The sequence below is a fragment of the Folsomia candida genome, unplaced genomic scaffold (assembly GCF_002217175.1).
Source record: "Folsomia candida strain VU population unplaced genomic scaffold, ASM221717v1 Fcan01_Sc004, whole genome shotgun sequence".
Classification (NCBI taxonomy): Eukaryota; Metazoa; Arthropoda; class Collembola; order Entomobryomorpha; family Isotomidae; genus Folsomia; species Folsomia candida.
The window spans coordinates 2,393,644-2,414,920 of NW_019091196.1; the positions used below are offsets into that span (position 1 = coordinate 2,393,644).

At 40.2% G+C, this 21,277-nt stretch overlaps 6 protein-coding genes and 2 long non-coding RNA genes across 9 annotated transcripts; 4 read left to right on the plus strand and 4 right to left on the minus strand.

Annotated features, from left to right (window-relative positions):
- Positions 1-250: 250 nt before the first annotated feature.
- LOC118435247 lies at positions 251-1,320 on the plus strand. Its single transcript, XM_035850958.1, has 2 exons — positions 251-572; positions 912-1,320. Exons 1-2 carry the CDS (start codon positions 280-282, stop codon positions 1,318-1,320), a joined length of 702 nt encoding a protein of 233 aa, XP_035706851.1. The 5' UTR covers positions 251-279.
- A 53-nt stretch (positions 1,321-1,373) lies between these two features.
- On the minus strand, positions 1,374-3,033 carry LOC110848821. The gene is made up of 4 exons (XM_022096143.2): positions 2,720-3,033; positions 2,479-2,634; positions 2,165-2,402; positions 1,374-1,817 (listed from the first exon to the last, which is right to left on the minus strand). The coding sequence occupies exons 1-4, from the start codon at positions 2,802-2,804 to the stop codon at positions 1,514-1,516; spliced, it is 783 nt and encodes a 260-aa protein (XP_021951835.1). The 5' UTR covers positions 2,805-3,033; the 3' UTR covers positions 1,374-1,513.
- Positions 3,034-3,070: 37 nt separating this feature from the next.
- On the plus strand, positions 3,071-8,061 carry LOC110848594 (nuclear pore complex protein Nup85). Its single transcript, XM_022095840.2, has 9 exons — positions 3,071-3,406; positions 3,505-3,694; positions 3,775-3,927; positions 3,992-4,236; positions 6,198-6,376; positions 6,612-6,873; positions 6,954-7,098; positions 7,174-7,489; positions 7,570-8,061. Exons 1-9 carry the CDS (start codon positions 3,209-3,211, stop codon positions 7,859-7,861), a joined length of 1,980 nt encoding a protein of 659 aa, XP_021951532.1. The 5' UTR covers positions 3,071-3,208; the 3' UTR covers positions 7,862-8,061.
- On the minus strand, positions 7,928-16,840 carry LOC118435260. The gene is made up of 6 exons (XM_035850985.1): positions 16,477-16,840; positions 16,251-16,410; positions 15,984-16,173; positions 12,524-15,907; positions 8,430-8,838; positions 7,928-8,351 (listed from the first exon to the last, which is right to left on the minus strand). The coding sequence occupies exons 1-4, from the start codon at positions 16,646-16,648 to the stop codon at positions 15,713-15,715; spliced, it is 717 nt and encodes a 238-aa protein (XP_035706878.1). The 5' UTR covers positions 16,649-16,840; the 3' UTR covers positions 7,928-8,351; positions 8,430-8,838; positions 12,524-15,712.
- On the plus strand, positions 14,218-15,309 carry LOC110848310 (protein ALP1-like). Its single transcript, XM_022095492.1, has 3 exons — positions 14,218-14,399; positions 14,458-14,571; positions 14,631-15,309. The coding sequence occupies exons 1-3, from the start codon at positions 14,218-14,220 to the stop codon at positions 15,307-15,309; spliced, it is 975 nt and encodes a 324-aa protein (XP_021951184.1).
- Positions 16,841-16,954: 114 nt separating the features above from the next.
- Positions 16,955-18,500, plus strand: LOC110849501. Of its 2 annotated transcripts, XR_004834643.1 has the most exons (6): positions 16,955-17,070; positions 17,162-17,260; positions 17,591-17,669; positions 17,780-17,857; positions 17,940-18,081; positions 18,158-18,500. It is a non-coding gene; the product is annotated as an uncharacterized LOC110849501 (long non-coding RNA). The 2 variants fall into 2 exon arrangements; XR_002547829.2 differs by lacking the exons at positions 16,955-17,070; positions 17,162-17,260 and adding an exon at positions 17,267-17,440.
- LOC118435261 lies at positions 18,334-19,175 on the minus strand. The gene is made up of 2 exons (XR_004834644.1): positions 18,943-19,175; positions 18,334-18,866 (listed from the first exon to the last, which is right to left on the minus strand). It is a non-coding gene; the product is annotated as an uncharacterized LOC118435261 (long non-coding RNA).
- A 778-nt stretch (positions 19,176-19,953) lies between these two features.
- On the minus strand, positions 19,954-21,270 carry LOC118435249. The gene is made up of 4 exons (XM_035850960.1): positions 21,266-21,270; positions 20,756-20,970; positions 20,483-20,683; positions 19,954-20,414 (listed from the first exon to the last, which is right to left on the minus strand). The coding sequence occupies exons 1-4, from the start codon at positions 21,268-21,270 to the stop codon at positions 20,176-20,178; spliced, it is 660 nt and encodes a 219-aa protein (XP_035706853.1). The 3' UTR covers positions 19,954-20,175.
- Between the last annotated feature and the right edge of the window lie 7 nt (positions 21,271-21,277).

A 21,277-nucleotide genomic window follows, 5' to 3' on the forward strand; every position in this document is an offset into this window, starting at 1 on the left:
GGAGTTTAGAAATATGCAAATTATTGCATAATTCCAATTGTCATTCATTAGCCGACGTAAAATACATCGTATAAAATATATAAAATATATCGTAAAATTAGGTAATAAATCAAATGTGAAACTGGGAACAATTCAATTAATAAAGTGTCAAAAATTTCTATAGATTTTGATTTTTTTGCCGTATCAATTTTTGCAACAATTTTCAAAAATCATAATCATAAAACCACAAACCAATTAAACATCATTAATAATTAAACCGCTTAACTCCACATTTTCACGATGTCGCTCGTTACAAAGCTGTCCACCGCATTTACGCCTCGACTTGCAGCGACGACCACGATTCCACCTCCACCGTCACGCCCAATAATTGACTCACCCAACCTCGAAAGGAGGATGGGCCGACCAGAGGCTGAAATTTTGCCGGAGGTGGAACAGATTAGGAAGAGTTACGCAGCACAAAGTAACACGGATAAAGCAGAAAACGTCGGGCGAAACGCGGACCTTTGCCTCCTCAACTTTACGAGAAACCAGATCCGCATAATTCACCGGCAAATTGTTCGCATGCGGGTCAAGTGAGTGTCAAAATAAAGTAGAAAAGGCAGGGTTTCCTTGTTTTTTGTGGGTTTTGCTACATTTCTGTTCTGGTACCGCAAAGGAAGCAATGCAAGAAATGCGAGGTGCAAGAAACTGGGAGAAAGTGCAAGAAATGTGCGCCATGCAGCCAAGTGCGCCGGAAAGTCGTTTCTTGCGCCTTGAATTTCGTGCAGGTCAAAATATTTAGCTACAAGAAACCACTTTCTTCCCGTTATTTCTTGCACGTGGTTACTTGCACCCGAAACACTGAAACAAACGGGCATTTTTTCGATCTGATCTATGGATTAATAAACTGCATGAAACTGTTATGTATGTAGATGCGCAACAGAATTCGGGCCCCCACCGGAAGCCGCTGGTCCTCTCACTTCCACGCCAAAAGAAGAACCTCGCGTTCTTCGACACATTATGAAATCGTCACCAACCAACATCGCTCCGTCCAAAAATTGTCCTTTTTCATTTCCGTTTTGTCGTGGTGGGAATGGAAAGGAAGACGCGGCCTCGTCAACGTCAACCTTAAAACTCACAATGTCCAATTCCAATTCGAAGGATGCGTTGTTCTCATCTGAGACGAAGCGACGTCTTATCACGGTCGCAATCTTACTATCAGTCATCCTCCTGTTCGCCATCCTTATCACGCAGTATTCGTCCCCTGCGACTGTGACCACGCGAGAAGAATATCGTGACGACGACGACTGTGCCGATTTCGAGTGGGGTCCATCACTTTAAGATAACTTGGAAAATTTGGAAAAAACGTGACAATAATTTCGATACTGTAAATAATTTTCTCTATAAAGTAGTGCATCTTATTGAGTCCTGAATTAAATGTGTACAAGTAGAAATTGACCTAAATAATAAAGAAAAGTGGTTAAAACTATCGTAATTTAGGCCGTGATTGAAAAATGCGTCACAAAAAACGTCTTCAGATGAAGGTGACTTTCACACTTCTGTCGTCCAACTTGTACTGCGCCCACTTGACCCAGGGTCGCCAAGCGGATTCTTTCTTGTCGTCATCACTCCTTCCTCCCCGGCGCCAATTGACCCTTAAATGGCCCGAGATTTGGGGGGATGCTCCGGTCGAAAGTGGTGACACGGTTATTCCCGCATCGCCCAAGGTTTCAGATAACAAGGTGGCAAATCTTGCCCCCTCGACGTCCGCGGACGAAGGTGACAATGACGACGACTGGACGAGGGTTAAAATGGAGGCGTTGCGTTCTTTGGCGAGACTAATGAGATAAGATGATTTAGTTTAATTTTGCAAATTTTCAATAAGTTATCATTGATAACTTATCATGAACAGAGGGCGGATATGTTTTTACGAAAAATCGCTGAAATGGGTTTTCAAACCGGCAATATATTTAGGAAATATAACATTAAAATGGGAATTGTATTTCTGGATATAATGTCTCTTAATTTTTTACGTCGAATTTCTTTGAGGAAACAAATCTGAATTGTTGAAACATTTGCAAAATATATATATTTTTGAAAAAAATACCTCGTCAAATGAAACATTTGAAAATAAGTACATATCCGCCTTCTTATCATGAAATTTAGATACGGGATCATCGTTTACCGTTTCAACTTGAGCACGAGTCTTATCAAAGTTTCCTCCGTGCCGAAATCCGAGTACAGCAAGGCGGAGAGGTCTTCAATGACGATAAGATTTTGTTTTTGAGCTCCAACATCACTTAATGAGGCTGAAATCGTGTCGAATAAGGCGTCACAGGTGTCGACAGGATAATTTGTGTCACCAGTTGAGATGGTTGTCCACTCCTGTTCGATAAGATCGATGAGACGGAGACTTCCATTTTCTGGAGTAAGGCAACATGGATAATTAATTATCAGAAAAGACAAGATGTTATGTTACATAAATATGTTCTCGCTTACTCTTCATCTCGCCCAAATTCCAACCCAACTTTGTCCCAATTTCGCCCCAATGTCGACCAGATTGTGTCGTTGTGACGAGAATGACCACACCGAGTTGTTCTCGCTGGTTAATGAAGTCACGGAGGAGAAAGTGTGTCGCAAATTGGGCGTCGATATCTGACCAAACAATTAATTTTACGTTTAATTATAACTAATTATTGTAATTTTGCACATAAATTCAAATGTTATCATTAAGACCTACTTTGACCGACTTGCTCCACGACAAAGAGTGTACCCGGCGTATCGAGGGTGTGACTGGGAAGACAAAGTGACGACAAGAGTGACATTTTTTCGACACAATTCACAATTTATCACAATTAAATTAAATTAATTAAACATGCGACAAACTGAGTTCAAAATTACGATCTCTCTCAAAATCGTTTATTCGAAAACCCAGCCTGACTAATTTTACATTACGAAATAATTATTAATTATGAAATCTTATAAATTCTAGAAAATAATAAATATTCCAAAATTTTATTTTTTGCAAATATTTATTTCAGTGAGACTGAAATCAACTCGAACTGCACATGTTGTAAAAAGTTCCCGGCCCGGCTTTCCTAAAATTCCCTCGATTCCACAACAAACGGAATTTTGTTTATGAAATTTTGTACAATTTAATTAATTAAGTCAGAAATTAAAATAATTTCACCAGCATTTTGTAGTCCACTCCCCCCTCACAACATACACAATGAAGGCTGAATATAAATCCAAAGTATTTCGTCCCCTCGTCACCCTTGCGCCGCGCAGTCTCGCAGCCGTGTTATCTAATTCGACACCATCCGGAGGTGAATTGACAACATGGTCGCGGCAGTTCTTTGTCGACGCTCCTTTTGTGCGAAACTTTGTTGTCGCAGGGGCAGAAGTATTCGCCACAGTGCAAAAAGAGGTTGGTTTTAATTAACAAATTTTTATTTCAAATTCGAACCGATAACAAGATAAGTAATTAAATGTACTTTAAATTAACTGTTGTATCCTTGATCTCAGTACAAGGCGCACTACCCGGACCCCGTCCCACCCAAAATAGTGACCTCTTTGTCCCGCATGTATCGCACATTTTTGTTGGAGCTGTGTCAAAATCTCAAGGCGACGGGTGACCTTACTTCCGCAGACCTTTACTCCAATCTCGACTTTGTCTGGAATTTCTGCGAAATCATGTTCCTCTCGTCACACCCGGGTATTTATATTTCGCCGTCGTCATTGTTAATTATCATTAAAATCACAAATTGCTGTCTTAACTTGTCAATATTTTCTTAGACTTTCCCGTCCTGCCATATTTGGTCGACTGGATCCACCTTAATTTCGACTTGACGTCTGAAATTCTGCCAAAAGTGGTGGCCGAAGGGTCCGAACTGGAGGAGGAGACAACCCTCGAATTGTGGAACCTCATTTACTCCCACGTTTTTCATGGTATGAATTTAAGCCCAAAATTTGCCTACTTATTTTCAAAATTTTTAAATAAATTTCGCTCCAGGCACGACACGGGAAGCGGCCCGTCTCCTTAGCTACTTGGGTGGAGAAAGCGCCTCGTCCACGACACAACGCCACGTCGCCCTGATGGAGGAACTGCTTTCCAAACGACCAGAATTTCGCCCTGAGGACGCTGCCTCCTCTCTCACCGAGTTCGAAGCCCTCTTCACTGCTTGGCAGGAAGAATGTGTGAACCGACTGGAGAACGGGGCGTTTAGTGGGAGTCCAAATTTCACCCTTGTCTGCAAAGTTCGTGTCAAATAGAAATAACGATTATTATCAGACGTCGGATATTTATTTACTATCAACCTCGAAAAAATTTATTTTATATTTTCATTCAAAACCCGAAAATATTTTCTTAAATATTTTTTTATAAATTCAGATTTTGGGCTCGATATCCAACTGGTTATAGCTCAAATCGCATTTCCAACATTTTGCCATTATAAATGGGTGATATTAAAGCTTTGACACGCTAAATCTGTGAAATAGTCAATGGAAATTCCATTGAGCACATATACCATCTACTTCCATAAAGCGTTAGTGTTAAGTCGCTGCCTGCCTGACTTTGTGATCGAGTCCAAGTTACCCCGTAGAGGAGACAAAGAATGAAGCGGAGCAAAAACTGCATGCATGAATTTTCTGCATGAGTCTCACTTCGCCTGCACGTGACTTTCACGTACGTACACTTGCCATCAAACTCAAATTAAATGTTTTAATATATAAACACAGTGTGCAAGTAAATTGAGTGTGCAGTATACATACATCACATCACTCATCAATAGTGGTTATCATGATAAGTGATCTTGATAAACACTATTAATTAATTATTTTAGTGTGAGAAACTCCACCCACAGCGAGTGGCATATCAATTCCAATGTATTTTTGACGCTGAATCCAACGCCAATGGTTTTGACCTCCGAGGCCCCCGTGACCTTCCCGTGACCGTGGGGGGTAAATATGGCTTATTCGTTATGTCGCATATCAATTCGAATGTATTTTTGACGCTGAATCCGAATCCGTCAATAGCTTGGCGTTAATTGTAGAAGTTAACGGGGTTTATGGAACTTAACGGGAGCGTGAAGCGTGGGAATTTAAATAGTTAGCTATGCAGTTACTCCCACGCGACGGGAATTTAAGTAATTAGCTATTCAACTACTCCCACAAGGGGAAATCAAATTGTACTGTGACCAGATTAATTAAAATGCAGCATGTATGTGGTATGACAAAGTCTCCACTGGGAATTATAGTATGGGAAGTATAGTATGACGGATTTTTCGCTTTGGGCACACCCCCCACTGGAACCCTAGAACCCGGCCTTGGCCGGGCTATACGCTAGTTCCATAATGGAATGGTATATGTGCTCATACATATGTAAATACATATGTACATACTTATGTATGGATTTGCATCAAATTCTTGTTTAGCGTCTTGAAAATTTGGCACACCTTGGACATTGATACCAAATTTCAGCTTTTTCTAACCAATTTCAAAAATCGTTGTAGATCACCCTCTGGTTAGCAGGAGGAAGGTTCACTTCTTGGCAACAATCGATTTTAATACCTTTTGGAATGTTGCGGTGCGGTATCCTACGAGTGTACGAAAACTCCCAAAGGCATCGAATTTTGTTCTTGGCAAGTAGTGAAGCTTTAATCCCAAGTAGTTTTCGATCAGCATGAATTAAGTCAGAATTCAAGAGTCTTGAAGTCAGAATTAAAAAAACACTAAACATTGTTTTATTGTTTGGAACAATAAAACATTTAAAATGGCATCCATGATTCCCGTTCAAAACTCATTACTCTGAATTAAAAGTTACTAAAAAATTTGGACACTTTTAAATAAACTCCAAAAATGAAATTTTTTGTGAAAAAATGCCCAAAAGTTTAAAATAACCATGATTTTCCGATAAAAAAAATATATTTTTTAAAAAAGGTAAAAAAATTTACGTAAATATTTATATTTTCTAAAACCCTAAAATATTGAAAAATATTGAAAAAATTTTTTCGACAGTGTGACCTACTCATGACCATAAAGGTCCCTGCCAAGTTTGAAAATCATCGGGCGCAAATTGAAAAAGTCATAAATAAATAAATCTCCGACGTCTGATTATTATATAATGACGATTAATTAATTTCGTCACTTGTGACTATTTTGACGGAATTAACATGATTTCGTCGTTTGTGGTGACTAATTGTGACACTTATTTTATGCAGATTCTCTGCGGGGATGATGAGGCTTTTGCATCTGCCGTTGCGAGGGGTCTCATCACATGGTACGAGTACATGGTGCTCCTTCTGAACTACAAGTATCCCACCATCCGCCCCGCACAACTTAAAGCCTACGCCGTCCGCACCCTGCAACAGCTCGATCTCGTCGACAAGTTGGAGGCGAGGTGAACAGCAACACGATTTATAAAAAATCGTGGGTTCGATTTCTGTTTTTGTTCCCGGAAAACGGGGGGAATAAATTCCAACGGTCTGTACAAAAACGGACCATAAAAATGTTAGAAATTGTCGGAAAATTCTCTAAAAGATCTTTCCCCCCCTCTAATTCAACGTTTGCGCCACAAATCGAACCCAGACAAAAATCAAATCGACCATTCTTTTAATAATATCTTCTTATTTAAGGGACGCCATCCTCCTCCACGCCATGGATTTAGACGTGGTCTCAGTCCTACGTGAAATAACGGCCGTCTGGGACAATCCATGGGTCGCTCTGCACCTCTCCGATCTCATTTTCGCCTGCGGACGGAGCTCGATTTCAACCTCTGCGCAAAAACAGCGTCGAGGAGACGATGCAAGTTTCGACTTTGCCTGCGTTGTTCCTCTCAGAAACGACTTTCTCCTCGAATACGGCACCACCCTCATGGAGCACGAGACTCTTTGGCAGGTTGGTTGGTTAATTGGTGACGCGAATTAAATTATAATTGACGTCATGACTAACTAAGTTGTGCTTCTGCTTGGCTTCAGATGGGTCTCTGCTACCTCGACGCGTTACCTGATGGAAAGGGCCGTCCCGTCATTCGGACCTGTTTCCAACATAGGAACCCATTTTCTGAACAGGAAGCTCAAAAACTCGTTCAGATCGCCGAACGGTATGGATTCGGGGATGAAAGTGAGTTTGAGTTATCTATCGCTTATCAACTAAGATATGTTTCTAGGCTTATTTAACCCGATCTTACCTTTCCAGTAAAAGGAATCTGTCGCCAGATTTGTCTTTCGAAACTTAAAAGAGGTGGATCATCGCAAGCTCAAAACGCACTTCTCTGGGCAATCAAGGCGGGCGATGAGGCGCTAACGACCCGGATCGTGGACAAGATTCTGTTCGAAGGTGACGCCCAGATCGACGTTGCTCTGCTTGACGCCCTTCTCGCCAACGTTCTCGACGCCAGCCTTGCATTCCTCCACGAGTTTTCTATCTTTCGAAGAGCCGTGAGTGAGGGGAGAGGTCGTGACGGGGTTGTTTCTCTCTGCTCGATGATTAAGAGGGGTGTCATTCCAAAAAGGTGGACAAAATTATAGAAAAATAGAATTAAAATATCTGCAAGAAAATGATTTTAATAATTACTACAACTTTTTTGGACAGACTCGCCATCAAAATCCTATCCAAAAACGAGTCCATTTTTGACGATGGGTCAAACTTCGAAGGGGACGATGTGACCACGTTGATGGAATACGTCCAAAGGACCCTCGTCACGCAGCGAGGCGACGACTACAACTCGGAGGAAGAAAGACAAGTCACCGATTTGAATAGAAAATTGATAAAAATTAGGGCTTATCGAATCATGTGCGAGTTTCGGCGCAAAGCAACGGGTGCAGAGGAAGAGGAGGAGGATAGCAATACTGAATTCGTCTATGGTGAAGCGGATGACTATTAAATAGTTTAATTAATTAATTAAATACATTTACACCTATAAATCCTATTTAAATTAATAGTTCCAGCATAATTTATAAAAGAGGCTACAATTTATTCCCAATCATTTTTCTCCCCATTGATCCAATTATATTACAAATTTGTACACAATTATAAATTTTGCATCGTTTCCAAAAGTAAATAAATCGTATCTTTAAACATTTACGAATAAGAATTTTCCCCCGATTTAACCGAATCGCTTAGATTTTAAGTTGAGCTTGCCGGCTTGATTCAGAAGCCTCCCTCGCTGCCAAAGTAGCCTCGGACGAGGTAGCCGACGCCGAGCAGGGTGACGACGACGAGTTTGGAAGCATCATTCATGTTGTTGCCCTTGTTGCAATAGTCCGTGTCGCAAATGCAGAGGTCATCTTTGCAGGAATTCATCTTCATGAGGCCCTCACTTTCTATAGTGGCACACATGCTGCCAATTGTCTTGTGGGTTGCACAAGCTTGAACTACAAAAGAGAGTCACGATTAGATTAGAGAAGACTTGAAAATTTAGTATGTGCAGTACTTTGTATCAAAGCACATACGTTTAGGGCTGTATGGACATTTCGCCTTGTTTCTTTCGCCCTCTTTGCTCGCAGCGGTGAAGTCCTTACAAGCCACGGAACGTTTAACCTTCGCTTCATAAGAATCGTCCAAAAAACTAAACATCCTGGCATTCGATCCCTCCGTAGCAGAGGTCGACGCCGACAAATTTTCGGCGGCGGCGGCGCCAGTTTTTGGTGATTTTTCGGCGGCGTCGGCGGCGCGGCGCGGCGTCGCAATTTTAAAGGAATAGGAAATCAAATTTTTCGGCGGCGGCGGCGCGGAAAAATCATCGGCGTATGGCGGCGCGGCGGCGTCAGATCGGCGGCGTCGACCTCTGCTCCGTAGCAGCCTTCGCGTTCGGTCCCTGACAAATGTAGCAGTCCTATCGTGCAATCCTATTGTGCAATCCTATCGTAGTAAATAAACAAACGATGAAAATTTATCAATGTTTTTGTTGATAAAAAGTATTTTAACGATGAAAATTGTAAATAATATAGTTATTAGTTTCCGCGGAAGCGTGGGGACAGAAGGACAGTTCCCCCCCCCCCGGTTGTTCGATGTCCCCATCATCTGATCAGGTTGTATAAACCCCTGCATCCCTCATCTTACAATGTTAATGTTCCCACGGCTTCCGCGACGACTGATTGTGAAAGACTGCCTGTCTTCTTTTGCAGGCCATTCCTGAAGATGACTGGTTCTGCGCAAACTGTCCCCAAATACATACACAAATAGGCCCCCAAGTAAACTCAAACACACCGTCGCCTGCAAATCAGTCTACTCTAGGCACACATAGTCAAATTACACAGTCAAGCCCCTGTACAAATCCACGTGCATCACAACCAATTTCTACATTAAGTACACCACTTTCAAATTTTATATCTAGCAAGGCAACATGTACATCTCTCACATTAGAGTGGCTAAATAACAATATAGTCCCAGGAGGTATAATTGAGAAAAATCTGTTACATGAAGCGTATAGACAGGACTCGTTAGGCATTTTCAAACCCTTAAACGATGCAGAAATTGGGAAATTGATAAAAAATTCATTTTCAAACATTAGACCAAAAGACTTAGGACAGAATTTCATGGCGCTTCGAAATATCATTACGTAGGGATCCAGTTAAAATCAGAACAAGTTCCAGAAACTGTTTTTGATTTCAAATCTATTATTTCCTCTCTTAGGCAAAATTGTCCAACTCTCAAACAATGCCCCAAGGCCTGTAGAATTCCGGTAGCACAATCAATCAAGTCAGCCATAGATAAATGTATAACTGAAAACACACCAGAGGCATGGCACCTTCTTTTGACTTTTCCATATGTAACATTACAATGTGATTCAAGGGCAAATATAAAGAATGGTCAAAGTCTTAACAACAAAATTAGAAATAATTTATCTATTTTTGAATCCTTAGATAAAAATACTTATCAGGACTATCTCATTTCACTTTCATCCAAAAATTCAGTCTTTGATAAGTCAGGTAGCAAAATCAACGACATAGGGCCAAAAGTCATATCTAAAGTTTCCGAAGGAAATATTCGTGGCGCGATACGGCTTTTAACATCAGATGATGTTGTCGCTCCCAATTCTTCAGCGACTTTGGACACACTTGTAGAAAAGCACCCACAACAATCTTTAGACAATTTTACTGTTTTAGATGAGCCTAACATTCCACCATTTACTACGACAACAGGTTATCTCAGCAATATTCTCATTTCCTAGTGGTTCAGCAGGGGTTTAGATGCATTACGACCACAAATTCTGAAAGATCTAGTTTCACAACATACTGGTGACGTAGGAACTCAATTGTTAGAATCTCTTACAAAATTTTGCAATTTTATGTTAGCAGGAAAAGTTCCTTTAGATATTTGTCCTTTCATTTACGGTGCAAGTCTTACGGCCCTTAAAAAGAAATCAGGTGGTATTAGACCTATAGCGGTAGGCTGCACTTATCGTAGAATAGTTTCAAACATTTGTGTGAAGGTCATGAATCATGTCTTTCAGGATTATTTTAGTCCAGTCCAAGTAGGTTTCAACGTAAAAAATGGTGCTGAAGCAGGAGCACACGCTGCCCGTAGATTCTTTTCCTTTCCACATCAATCACCTACAGCCTTCCTTAAAATCGATTTTAAGAATGCATTTAATATGGTAGATAGAGGGAAATTGCTTCATCCGTTCACGAACTTGTACCAACTTTGTATCCTTATATTAATCAGTGCTATAGATTCTCATCCAGTCTTGTGTGGAATTCTTCTTTAATTGATTCATGTAGAGGTGTTCAACAAGGAGATCCGTTAGGTCCACCACTTTTCTGTTTAACCTTGCATCCAGTCATTTCAAATTTAGGGTCAGAATTTAATATGTGGTACTTAGATGATGGTACATTAGGTGGCAATCCTACTACAGTGTTAGACGATTTTCAACATATTATCTCATGTGCAAATGAAGTAGGTTTAGAATTGAACTTTGATAAATGTGAGGTTTCAGTTTTAGGTCCACAAACTAACACGCAATGTATACTAGAATCTTTCCAATCAGTTGCACCAGGTATTTCATGTATGACTCAGGAAAATGCTGAACTTTTAGGTGCACCTTTGACTCTTGAATCTATTGAACATGTTTTCCGCAAAAAGATTCACGCTTTTACTAACATGGCTGGTCGATTGCATTCCATTCCAAGCCATATTGCGTATTATCTCTTGAAACATTCGCTAGCTATTCCACGATTAGTTTATCTACTAAGGGCAGCCCCTATTTTTAAATCTCCACATTTGCTAGAGGAGTTTGATTCATTGCTCCATAATGCATTAGAACAAATTACAAATTGCCAAACTAATCCTTTGTCTTTAGAAGAAATTGCATTACCAATTAAATTAGGTGGTTTAGGAATTAGACAATCTAAAACATTGGCAACTCCATGTTTCCTTGCATCTTCATTTGCCACCACTGACTTGGTTTCTTTAATTTTGCCCTCGTATGTCACTGCTTTGTCCGATTCACTTGTGACCGAGGCGCAGGACTTGTGGAAGTCAATTAGTTGTGAAGAACTACCTCGCAGTACAATTACTTCTTTTCAATCATCCTGGGAAAGTCCAATTTTCAATTACGTATCTTCACGTATCCTGGAATCATCCACCACCCCAATAAATACTGCTAGGATTTTGGCATCAAGGTCAAAAGAATCAGGTGCATGGTTGCAAGCTTTACCATCGAGGAATTTAGGCACACTTTTAGACGATAATTCCTTCAGGATTGCAATAGGTTTGAGGTTAGGGTTAAATTTATGTTTCCCTCATAAATGTGTTTGCGGCGCACAAGTAGATGAACTAGGCTTACATGGTCTTTCATGCAAAAAAAGTGCTGGCAGGCACTCTAGATATACGCAAGACAATGACATTATAAAGAGAGCCTTAATTTCTGCAGACATACCAAGCATTAGGGAACCATTAGGGTGTTGTAGGACAGATGGAAAAAGACCGGATGGTCTAACACTAATACCTTACAAACAGGGACGCTCACTAATATGGGACTTTACATGTACAGACACTTTTGCCCCCTCTTATCTCTCTCACACACTTAGACATGCTGGCACAGCAGCAAAACTAGCCGAGACCAAAAAACACAAACTGTACTCTGAACTTAAAACAAACTATATCTTTCTTCCGGTGGCTATCGAGACATCAGGAGTATGGGGGACGGAAGGGTTGAAGTTCATCCAAGATGTTGGGAGGAGGATGAAGGATGTCACTGGACCAATGTCAACAACTTTTCTCATTCAACGGATTAGTTTGGCAGTTCAACGCGGGAATGCGGCATCAATCATGGGAGCTGTCCCCAGTCAACGAGAATTAGAAGAATTATTTTATATTTTAAATGATAGGTCGTTTTATTTACAAAAATCATGTAAGGGGCCGAATGGTGATCTCGGACGCCTATCCGGATCAAGTAAAGGTTTTCCCAACCCACCAACATCGGGTTTTTCCTCTACTCCCCAAGCCAACTAAGTGTATTTCATAGTTTATCAATGTTTATGTTAATAATAAATAATTGTGAAAGAGAGGATGGTATACAATCCGGAACTTTTTCTCTACTAACCTTTCGCCGAAGGGACGCGCTCCAAAATCATCACGACGGCGACGACGACGAGGAACAGTTTTGACGAGATTTTCATCTTCTTTGACGTTTCCCTTTCAGGTCGAGACAGTGTCGTGGTCGTCGTCCGGGGTGGGGAGGACAAGGAGCAAGGACGAAGCTGGCCAATTCGAGCAGAGAACAGGAGAGGTCAAGGAGCAAGAAAGTCAAGACTGGGACAGAAAACACGACTGTTCGCCTGAAAAGTTGCGAGGCACTGAAATTTTTACAATTTTTCCTCACTTTTCCAACTGGAGGAGATCCGTTGGCAGGGAAATTTCAGGCCGAATTTCAGAAATTTTAAAAATTACGGGGCAGATTTGATACAGCTCGAGCCAGTCGTTCTTCGACGAAAGAACGACTTGGGAGAGAATAAATACGAAGTGGGATAGAGAGAAGGTGGATTGTGGGTAGGAATTGCCAATGCCTTCGTAGTGTAATGGTAAGCACGCCTGACATGTAATCGGGAAGTCCGGTAGTCGAAACCCGGCAGGGGCATTACAATTTTTGCCAAATCCACCTCTCACTATGACTTGGAAAGTCGTTCCCCACATGTGGTAGACCAGCTGTTCGATCTCAACCCTTTCACTGTCCAACGAGTACACGGGGTTCCCCACCCGTTTCCCCCCCGTCCCAAGAATAACACATGCTATCTCAGCATCGTTACTTCGCGAGAATAGTGTGGCTATTCAGGCCAACAGAGCCCCCTCCAAATATTCCTCCCCTTAAACGTCAAGCCTAGTGTAAGCCGCACAGTCCGCATCATGAGAAGGAGTGACATCATATCTCTCTCCGTTCATTAGTACTGGGTGGGGACCAGCGAATACAGATCACTTAAAGAAGGATGAAGATATGGTTATTGTTTCAGTACAGGGAAATGGGGTTCCAAATGCTGTGATTGGCTGACGGTTTTTATGGGCATCCGCCCATAAAAACAGGGCCGTGGCACAACTCAATTTTTCCCAATCTCAATTTCCCCATTACTTGGAAATCTCACTCCTTTCTTGGCACCAAAATCAGGTGTCTCCTTTACCATCATTCTTGCTGCCAAACTCGGAAAAGCTGAGTAATTAAAAGATTATTTAGTATCCTATAAATTAATTTTCTGACATCCACTCAATTACATAAATCGCTTCAACTCACCACAAGTTAAGCTCTAAGCTTCAACTCTCGGTAAGTAATAAAAGAATTACTATTTTTAGTAGACATCTCTGCGGTTTTCGAGGATAATACTTGATTTATTGAAAAATTGCTAGCTTTCAGTGACCCACAGTCATCTTCATCAGGCATGTACACTATTTTCTTTCAACAATGAACGGTGGGGACACAAATATGGTGGTGACACGTTCATTTTTACGAGTGATTTGAATGTTAATTTATTGTGTCATCGCCGGCCAACCTGGTAAATAACAACTTTAACTGGATTCTGCAACAATAAGGACCAAGGAACTTGTATTTCGTAAAGTATGGTTCATGCTTAAACCCCTCGTTACATAACGTCGCCATAGCGTTAGCGTTCCTTCCTTCATAACGGGTTTACACTTTCTGTAGTTTTTACGATCGCTTTCTCTCAACGCTAGTTTTAGCTATCGGTCATCGAAGGGAAAGTAAAAACCCGTAAAAAATCATAGCCATTTCATAATCTCACAAAAACAATTATGCCGGCCCCCGATCGACGTTTGATTGCCAAAATCTTCATTCTCCGGAGACTTCGAAGAAAATTGAAGCGAAAAGTGCGAGCTTCAATCCGGCCTATGTTCTGGAATCGAGTGGACCAGGGAGACAGCATTTTAATGAAAGAATTGCGTGAAGACCCTCATTATCATCACCGTTACTTCCGGTAAAATGCATATACAAAGTTGTTTCTCAATATATCAAACTTTTAATACATTTTACAGGATGAATATGGAAAACTTTGATGAGATTTTGATGCTGATTACTGGGGAAATTACAGGAAAAATGACCCATAGCCGACCTATTTCTGTCGAAGAGAAACTTGGGATAACTTTAAGGTAATAATTTGATATCAAATATAGTTAAGTGCTGAGTGAAAATGACCTCTATCTACTAGATTTCTTGCCACCGGAGCTTCCCAAATCTCTCTCTCCTTCAGTTATAGAATCTCGCCTTCCTCAGTTTCGAAGATTCTACGAGAAGTTTTGCAAACAATAGTGAAAATATTCGGCCACATTCATCTACCACCACCGACAACTGATCAATGGATAACCAATGAGATTGGCTTCCGAACTCGGTGGAATTTTCCAAATTGCGTTGGTGCTGTAGACGGGAAACACTGCAGAATTCAAGCACCAAATTTTTCGGGGTCCACTTACCACAATTATAAAGGCTTCTTCTCCATTGTTCTCATGGCTGTTGTCGACCATAAATACAAATTTTCTGCTGTGGATATTGGAGCCTCGGGTTCGCAGTCAGATGGAGGCGTATTTGGACGATCGGAAATAGGAAAGAGGCTTGAAAATGGAAAATTGGGGCTACCAGAGCCAAAAATAGTTGGACCTCACCTCCAACCCCATGTTATCGTGGCTGATGACGCTTTTGCTTTAAAGCCTTACATGATGAAGCCATTCCCAGGAAAATTTCTCACCCTGGAGCGTCGTATTTACAATTACCGTCTTTCTCGAGCGAGAAATGTGTCGGAGAATGCATTCGGGATGTTAGCTGCTAGATGGAGGATATTTCACACGCCAATAGTTGCATCACTTGACTTAACCAGGCTCTATCCTGGTTAATCTATTAATCCATGCCGCAGTAATTCTCCACAATTTGCTTATTGATAAGCAAGATATGAATACGATAACGGCGGATTCAGATGATGGGAACACCACTGGAAATTGGAGGGAGACTACCACTGGGGACATGGGAATGATCTCTTTGCGGCAACAAGGCAGCAATAACCGGCGTCTAGAAGCTATACTTGTACGGGACAGATTTTTAGAATATTTTGACAGTAATGAGGGTAGTGTTTCATGGCAAATGTCAAGAATTTCATAATTTATCTGTTAAAATGCCTAATTTAATATGCTTTTTGCAAATAAAATCTCGTTCATGAAAAACAAAGGATTTATTTACTGCAACTTTTGAATAACAAGCCAGAATTATTTAAAAACATTTTAATGACTTAAAGCTGTATAATTACGCAAGAAGTTCTATTTCTGCATCAAGCACTGCATCATTGATTTTGCGCTGAAGATTGAGAAATACTTTCCGGTCTAAATCTGCAATTCTCCGCAGTTTTGGGGCCAACATTTTTCCGAAGCTGTCGTGTTCATCATCGTTTGATTTGAGCAAATCCAGCATCTCTTTGTCAAATGCGTCCAATTTTCGTTTCTACGAATTAAATCAGAGTAATTGATATTATTTATAATTGTTGTCTAAATATAAATGATTCTTCTCGTTCAAATACCTTCGATGGTAAAGCTGGTTGTGACCGTGGTACAAGTACAGAAGTCGTCGTTGTCTCCTCTTCAATTGAGAGTGGGTCAAAATCTTCGGGGAGCTTATCCACGTCAATCACTTCAATCTGGATCTCCGACCCCGGTCCATGCATTTCCACAAACGAAGAATCATCTTCAGTCACGAGATTGGACACGGTACTGTTTGTTTAGAGATAGTTTCATTACCAAAATTATTTAACCAACTCATTACTCAATTAAATATAAACTACTATTACCTTTCATCCGGGTCAACAATGTCACGGATGAAACGCATTGCTCCTTCATGCCGGAAGAAGGGACGTGGCTTGTCCTCTTTTCCACTTGGATTGCGTAATTTGCGCAGGAATCCGCTGAATTGGCTGCGTAATTTTGTCCACAGTTGTTGACAATCGAACTCTGAAAAATTGCCTTTTTAGAGTTAATACAAGTGAGAATATAGACTCTGCAGTAAAACAAACTGACCTGTCTTTCCTAGTAGCTTTCCAATTTCCTCCCACATCACCGCACGAGTGTTTCTATTTTTGTATGCAGGATCCTTCTTGTCGTACAGTGCTGGACGTTGCTGAACTAGAAGAATTAATTTTTCTTCCAGATCCAGTGGAGATTTGGGCGCAGATATCACTTTTGTAGTCATTTTGTAAAATTTTGAAATCGCAAATGGAAATATTTATAAAATTGTAATGGTTTCTAAAAATTTCCTTGCTCCTTCATCCGTGTAAAAGTTGAACTCTGTTCAACTTTCATGGTGATCGTGAAGGTGCCGTGAAATGAAGGAGGAAACAATGCATAAACCCGCATGGCGAATTGCATAGCGACCGCTATGGCGACGCGAATGTAACGAGGACGGGAACTAAAAACCCGTCGGTTATCAATTCTCTAAGAGATCGCTACAATTAATCAGAAAGCATAAACGCACCTTAATGCACTATATTTTATTGAAGTATAGACTCATCAATTACCATTAGTTGTTGTTCGTGACCTGGTAACAGTGTGAAATTGTCGGAAACTTCGTTAAAGTTTTGCAAGATTCAAAAATAGTTTCTCATATAATGAACGGTGAATACACATATATGTACATTCATGTATGGTGAAAACACTCTCATTGTTGGAAATTAAGTTCCACTAAATTTATTTTTGTGAATTGCAGATATAATATTTGTGCCAACTGTTACTCAATATTGTGACCTATTGCCCCTTCCTCCACCAGATCCGTGTCTCCACCGGTCAATTTATCTGATCTATCAGTGTGCGTTTATACAAAGCAAATTCAAATTATATCTTCACACCCACTCTTTCGCTACCAATGAGCAGTCGATAACTAAAATGTATCAATTTTATTACAGGTTCACCTATTTGACAAACAAGGGTACTTAAATCAATGTGACTTTGTCAAGACTATTAAAAAACTTTCAAAACTTCGCTTAAGGTAAATTTTATTTTGATCTTAAAAATAGTTTCTTTCCTCTAGAATTAAAAGAATAATGAACGGTGGAGACACATTAATATGGTGGAAACACGTTCATTATTGCAAGCAACTGTTACATCAATATTTCCTTGTTATTTTGTTTAATTACAGACTCATCAATTACTATGAGACCTTGTTCGTGACTCGGGAATAGTGTGAAATTCTCAGGAACTTCAGTAAAGTTTACCAGGTTCAACCATAATATTAAAATAATAGTTTCTTATCTCCAAAAATTTAAAAAAGCAACGAACGGTGGACACACACATGTATATGGTGGAAACACGTTCATTTTAATTACAGATTCGCCTTCATGTACTCAAATTCAGTGTGACTTTATCAAAACCTTCTTCAAAATCTTCTTAAAATAAACAATTAACGGTGGAGACACATAAATATGATGAAAACACGTTATTTGTTTCAAGCAGGTTTCAAATTACTAATTGCTTGTTATTTTTCGCAGGAAATCCAGCTGCTCAAAACATTTATTTGAATTTAATAAACCGTCGTTTGTCACAGTCCGAAATATAAAGTGTTGCGGTACTAATTGTGATAATTCTTGAAACCAAGAAAATCGTAATTACTCCTTTCTGCCAAAGCGTCAGGTACAACTTCCGATGCAAAATAACTCATTTCTCTCATTCTTTTTTCCTCTGATAGCTAATTTTAGTTTTTTTAAAGGTTCCAGCAGTGGTGTAAAATTCTCGACATCGATAAGGAAAACGTATCACCTAAAACTGTCGTTTGCAGCAAACACTTTTAGCCACCTTCAAGAAATTTCTCAAAGAGTTTTACCGACCTCTCCACCCCATTTGTGTCTTCACCATTGTCTGTGTCTCCACCGAAAGGGGGGTGGGTTAATTTATCCTTTATATGAACAAGAAGATAAAGATTAGAAATAAGTTTCACTACAGTTTGAAGTAGAAGAACCAGAACCACATTCAACTGTTTCCATTTTCCTTATATACTCAAGGCACGAAAATTATTGCTACTATTTGTAATAAAATATTTTGCAACCGGGAAATTATTTCGATGTTTGGTTATTACGGCAAAGTTGTTTTTATTCGTGAAGATGCATTATTAAATTTATAAACAACAAGGAAGTTTTATTCACATTAGATAACAATTTCTTTATCAATATTGCCGGTGGATACACACTTTCAGTGGTGACAACACGGCTGTGGAGTATGTGTTATTAGTTGTTATTTAGATACTTGTTAAACGTAAAGTAAGTAAAGTTGTATTTATGCTAAATCAATTTAGTCGCATCCGAATGAATATAATTTGTTGCAATAAATTTGGTTTTAAATCTGAATCACAAGTTCCAGTTTTTAATTAATTATTCGAACTTAGAAAGTCGCAAAAATTCTCCATTCGAGATGACGAAAATCTGTAAAAAAAAATTAAGTCACATTAAATCCTTAGCATGGTTGTAAAACTCTAACCTATCTTGTCCTTAAACTTACTTTTAATTGATGATGGTGGGTGGGTGTGGTCCAGACCGAAGCACAAAAAACTGTTTTGTTTTCTGGGACGTAAAATATACAGTGTGAGGAGAGATGGTAAAGGGTAGAGTGAGACGGATGGTCGGAGCGAGTGCTACGGCTTCACTTACGCGGCATCAAAAATACATGGAGAAATTTGAACTGCGAACCAGCCAATCACATCATTCCAGCCCCGTCCTATACTGAATAACTAACATTGGAACTGTTTATCTCTATATGATACCATGATCATTGGGTGGGGACCACCCAAAAATTTCTCGGGGCAACTGTGAGAGAATAAATACGAAGTGGGATAGAGAGAAGGTGGATTGTGGGTAGGAATTGCCAATGCCTTCGTAGTGTAATGGTAAGCACGCCTGACATGTAATCGGGAAGTCCGGTAGTCGAAACCCGGCAGGGGCATTACAATTTTTGCCAAATCCACCTCTTACTATGACTTGGAAAGTCGTTCCCCACAGACTCAAAATCGTCGAAGGAAATATGTTAAAACATATTTATATGTCCCAAAACCTGGAAATATGTAAAATATGTGAAAACATTTTTTTGACCGTGTGACCTATGCCTGACCAGGAACAATATCCCAAAGTTTCAACCCGATCGGGTTATTATTGAAAAAGTTTAAAATATATACATACCCGGACTCTGATTGAGAGGGGTGTCATCCCGAAAAGGTGGACAAAAATATCTAAATTAGAATTCAAATATCGGGAAAAAAATGATTTTAAAAATTACGATAACTTTTTTTGGACAGACTGATCAAAATTCTGTCAAAAAACGAGTCCATTTTTTTCTTTGAAGGGAACGTTGCTCACGCAGAGGCGACGACCACAATTCGAAGGAAGAAAGATAAGTCAGAGTAAAATTAATTAAAAATAGGCCTTATCGAATACTGAATTCGTGTATGGTGATGCGGATGACTACTAATTTAAGCTTAATTAATTATAAAATACATTTAATCCTGTAAATCCTACCTAAACTAATTGAGTACATCGTACATCATATTTATAAAGAGAGGCAACAATTTATTCCCAATAATTTTTCTCCCCATTGATCCAATCATATTACAATTTTGTACCCAATATGAATTTTGTACCGTTCCCAAAAGTAATAAATCGCCTCTTTAAACATTTACAAGTAAGATTTTTTCCCTGATAACCGCATCGCGTGGATAAGTAGAGATTTCCGCCTGTAGATTCAGAAGCCTCCCCCGCTGCCAAAGTAGCCTCGGACGAGGTAACCGACGCCGAGCAGGGTGACGACGACGCGTTTGGAGGCATCATTCATGTTGTTGGCCGTGTTGCAAAAGTCCGAGTTGCACACACAATAACTCTTCGAATTGCATCCATTCATGTTCAACTCATCGCCAAAAGTTGCTGCAGCCTTTTTGAAGCCACATCCGCTGCCACGGGACTTGCTGGCGAAGCAAAACGGCTCTAGAAAAGCAAGCCGGAAGATATTTCAGAATTTGGACCAAGATGTATGAAAAGGCACCTATACATACCTTCCCAATGGAATGGGCATTCCGCCCTGTACTTGTCACGATTTTTAGCTTCGGAGTCGAAAGTTGTGCAGGGGACGGCTCCATCCTTCTTTGCACGATATGCATCATTTGCCTTATTTTCCTTAATCAGATCATCAATGTAATCCCTTCGTCGAGCTGATTCAGCAGATCCGTCTCCTCTGCAAATGTAGCAGCTTAATCCTGCCAATGCAAAGATGCAAATTGTGAGTGGTATGTTTTTTTATGAACCTTTTTTTATTTGTATGAACTCACCATCCGCCGAGGGGACGAAAACCGTCAGGACGGCGATGATGGTGACGACGGAGAGGAGGATTCCGACCAAGTTTTCATTGTTGACGTTTCTCTCCCAGTTTGAAACCCGGGGTCGTGGTCCGGCTCGGAAGATAAGGCGACCAACTCGAGCAGAGAAAAAGGTAAGGGAGCAAAGAAGACGAGACGAGACTGAGACAGAAAACACGACTGTCTGCCTTGAAAATTTGCGAGACACTGAAATTTTTTCAGACTTTTTCCTCACTTTTCAAACTGGAGGAGATCCGTTGGCAGGGAAATTTCAGGCAGAATTTCAGAAATTGTAAAAATTTCGGGGCAGATTTGATACAGCCCGAGCCAGCCGTTCTTCACTTTCAAATTATAACCCTGTGGGTGTAACCAGTTCAACGTTGGTAAATATTTCCGAAATTAATTTCCGACTTTGGTTTCGGATCTGATGTTGCAAGTTTGTGCCAAATTTCATATTTCTACTAAAATTTGCATACAATTTACCTCATAATTGGC

What these genes read in the sequence shown, in the direction of transcription:
- LOC118435247 (XM_035850958.1), top strand. Translation starts at nt 280, where the DNA reads ATGTCGCTCGTTACAAAGCTGTCCACCGCATTTACGCCTCGACTTGCA. An exon ending in ATTGTTCGCATGCGGGTCAA is followed by an intron (nt 573 to 911) that starts GTGAGTGTCAAA and finishes TTATGTATGTAG; the next exon opens with ATGCGCAACAGAATTCGGGC.
- LOC110848821 (XM_022096143.2), bottom strand. Translation starts at nt 2,804, where the DNA reads ATGTCACTCTTGTCGTCACTTTGTCTTCCCAGTCACACCCTCGATACG. An exon ending in CGTGGAGCAAGTCGGTCAAA is followed by an intron (nt 2,635 to 2,719) that starts GTAGGTCTTAAT and finishes TTGTTTGGTCAG; the next exon opens with ATATCGACGCCCAATTTGCG. An exon ending in CTCGTGCTCAAGTTGAAACG is followed by an intron (nt 1,818 to 2,164) that starts GTAAACGATGAT and finishes TTATCTCATTAG; the next exon opens with TCTCGCCAAAGAACGCAACG.
- LOC110848594 (XM_022095840.2), top strand. Translation starts at nt 3,209, where the DNA reads ATGAAGGCTGAATATAAATCCAAAGTATTTCGTCCCCTCGTCACCCTT. An exon ending in GTTCCTCTCGTCACACCCGG is followed by an intron (nt 3,695 to 3,774) that starts GTATTTATATTT and finishes ATATTTTCTTAG; the next exon opens with ACTTTCCCGTCCTGCCATAT. An exon ending in AGGGGTGTCATTCCAAAAAG is followed by an intron (nt 7,490 to 7,569) that starts GTGGACAAAATT and finishes TTTTTTGGACAG; the next exon opens with ACTCGCCATCAAAATCCTAT.
- LOC110848310 (XM_022095492.1), top strand. Translation starts at nt 14,218, where the DNA reads ATGCCGGCCCCCGATCGACGTTTGATTGCCAAAATCTTCATTCTCCGG. An exon ending in TATCATCACCGTTACTTCCG is followed by an intron (nt 14,400 to 14,457) that starts GTAAAATGCATA and finishes TACATTTTACAG; the next exon opens with GATGAATATGGAAAACTTTG. An exon ending in AAACTTGGGATAACTTTAAG is followed by an intron (nt 14,572 to 14,630) that starts GTAATAATTTGA and finishes TCTATCTACTAG; the next exon opens with ATTTCTTGCCACCGGAGCTT.
- LOC118435260 (XM_035850985.1), bottom strand. Translation starts at nt 16,648, where the DNA reads ATGACTACAAAAGTGATATCTGCGCCCAAATCTCCACTGGATCTGGAA. An exon ending in AAAGCTACTAGGAAAGACAG is followed by an intron (nt 16,411 to 16,476) that starts GTCAGTTTGTTT and finishes GCAATTTTTCAG; the next exon opens with AGTTCGATTGTCAACAACTG. An exon ending in ATTGTTGACCCGGATGAAAG is followed by an intron (nt 16,174 to 16,250) that starts GTAATAGTAGTT and finishes CTAAACAAACAG; the next exon opens with TACCGTGTCCAATCTCGTGA.
- LOC118435249 (XM_035850960.1), bottom strand. An exon ending in TTTCGTCCCCTCGGCGGATG is followed by an intron (nt 20,684 to 20,755) that starts GTGAGTTCATAC and finishes TTGCATTGGCAG; the next exon opens with GATTAAGCTGCTACATTTGC. An exon ending in ATGCCCATTCCATTGGGAAG is followed by an intron (nt 20,415 to 20,482) that starts GTATGTATAGGT and finishes TTGCTTTTCTAG; the next exon opens with AGCCGTTTTGCTTCGCCAGC.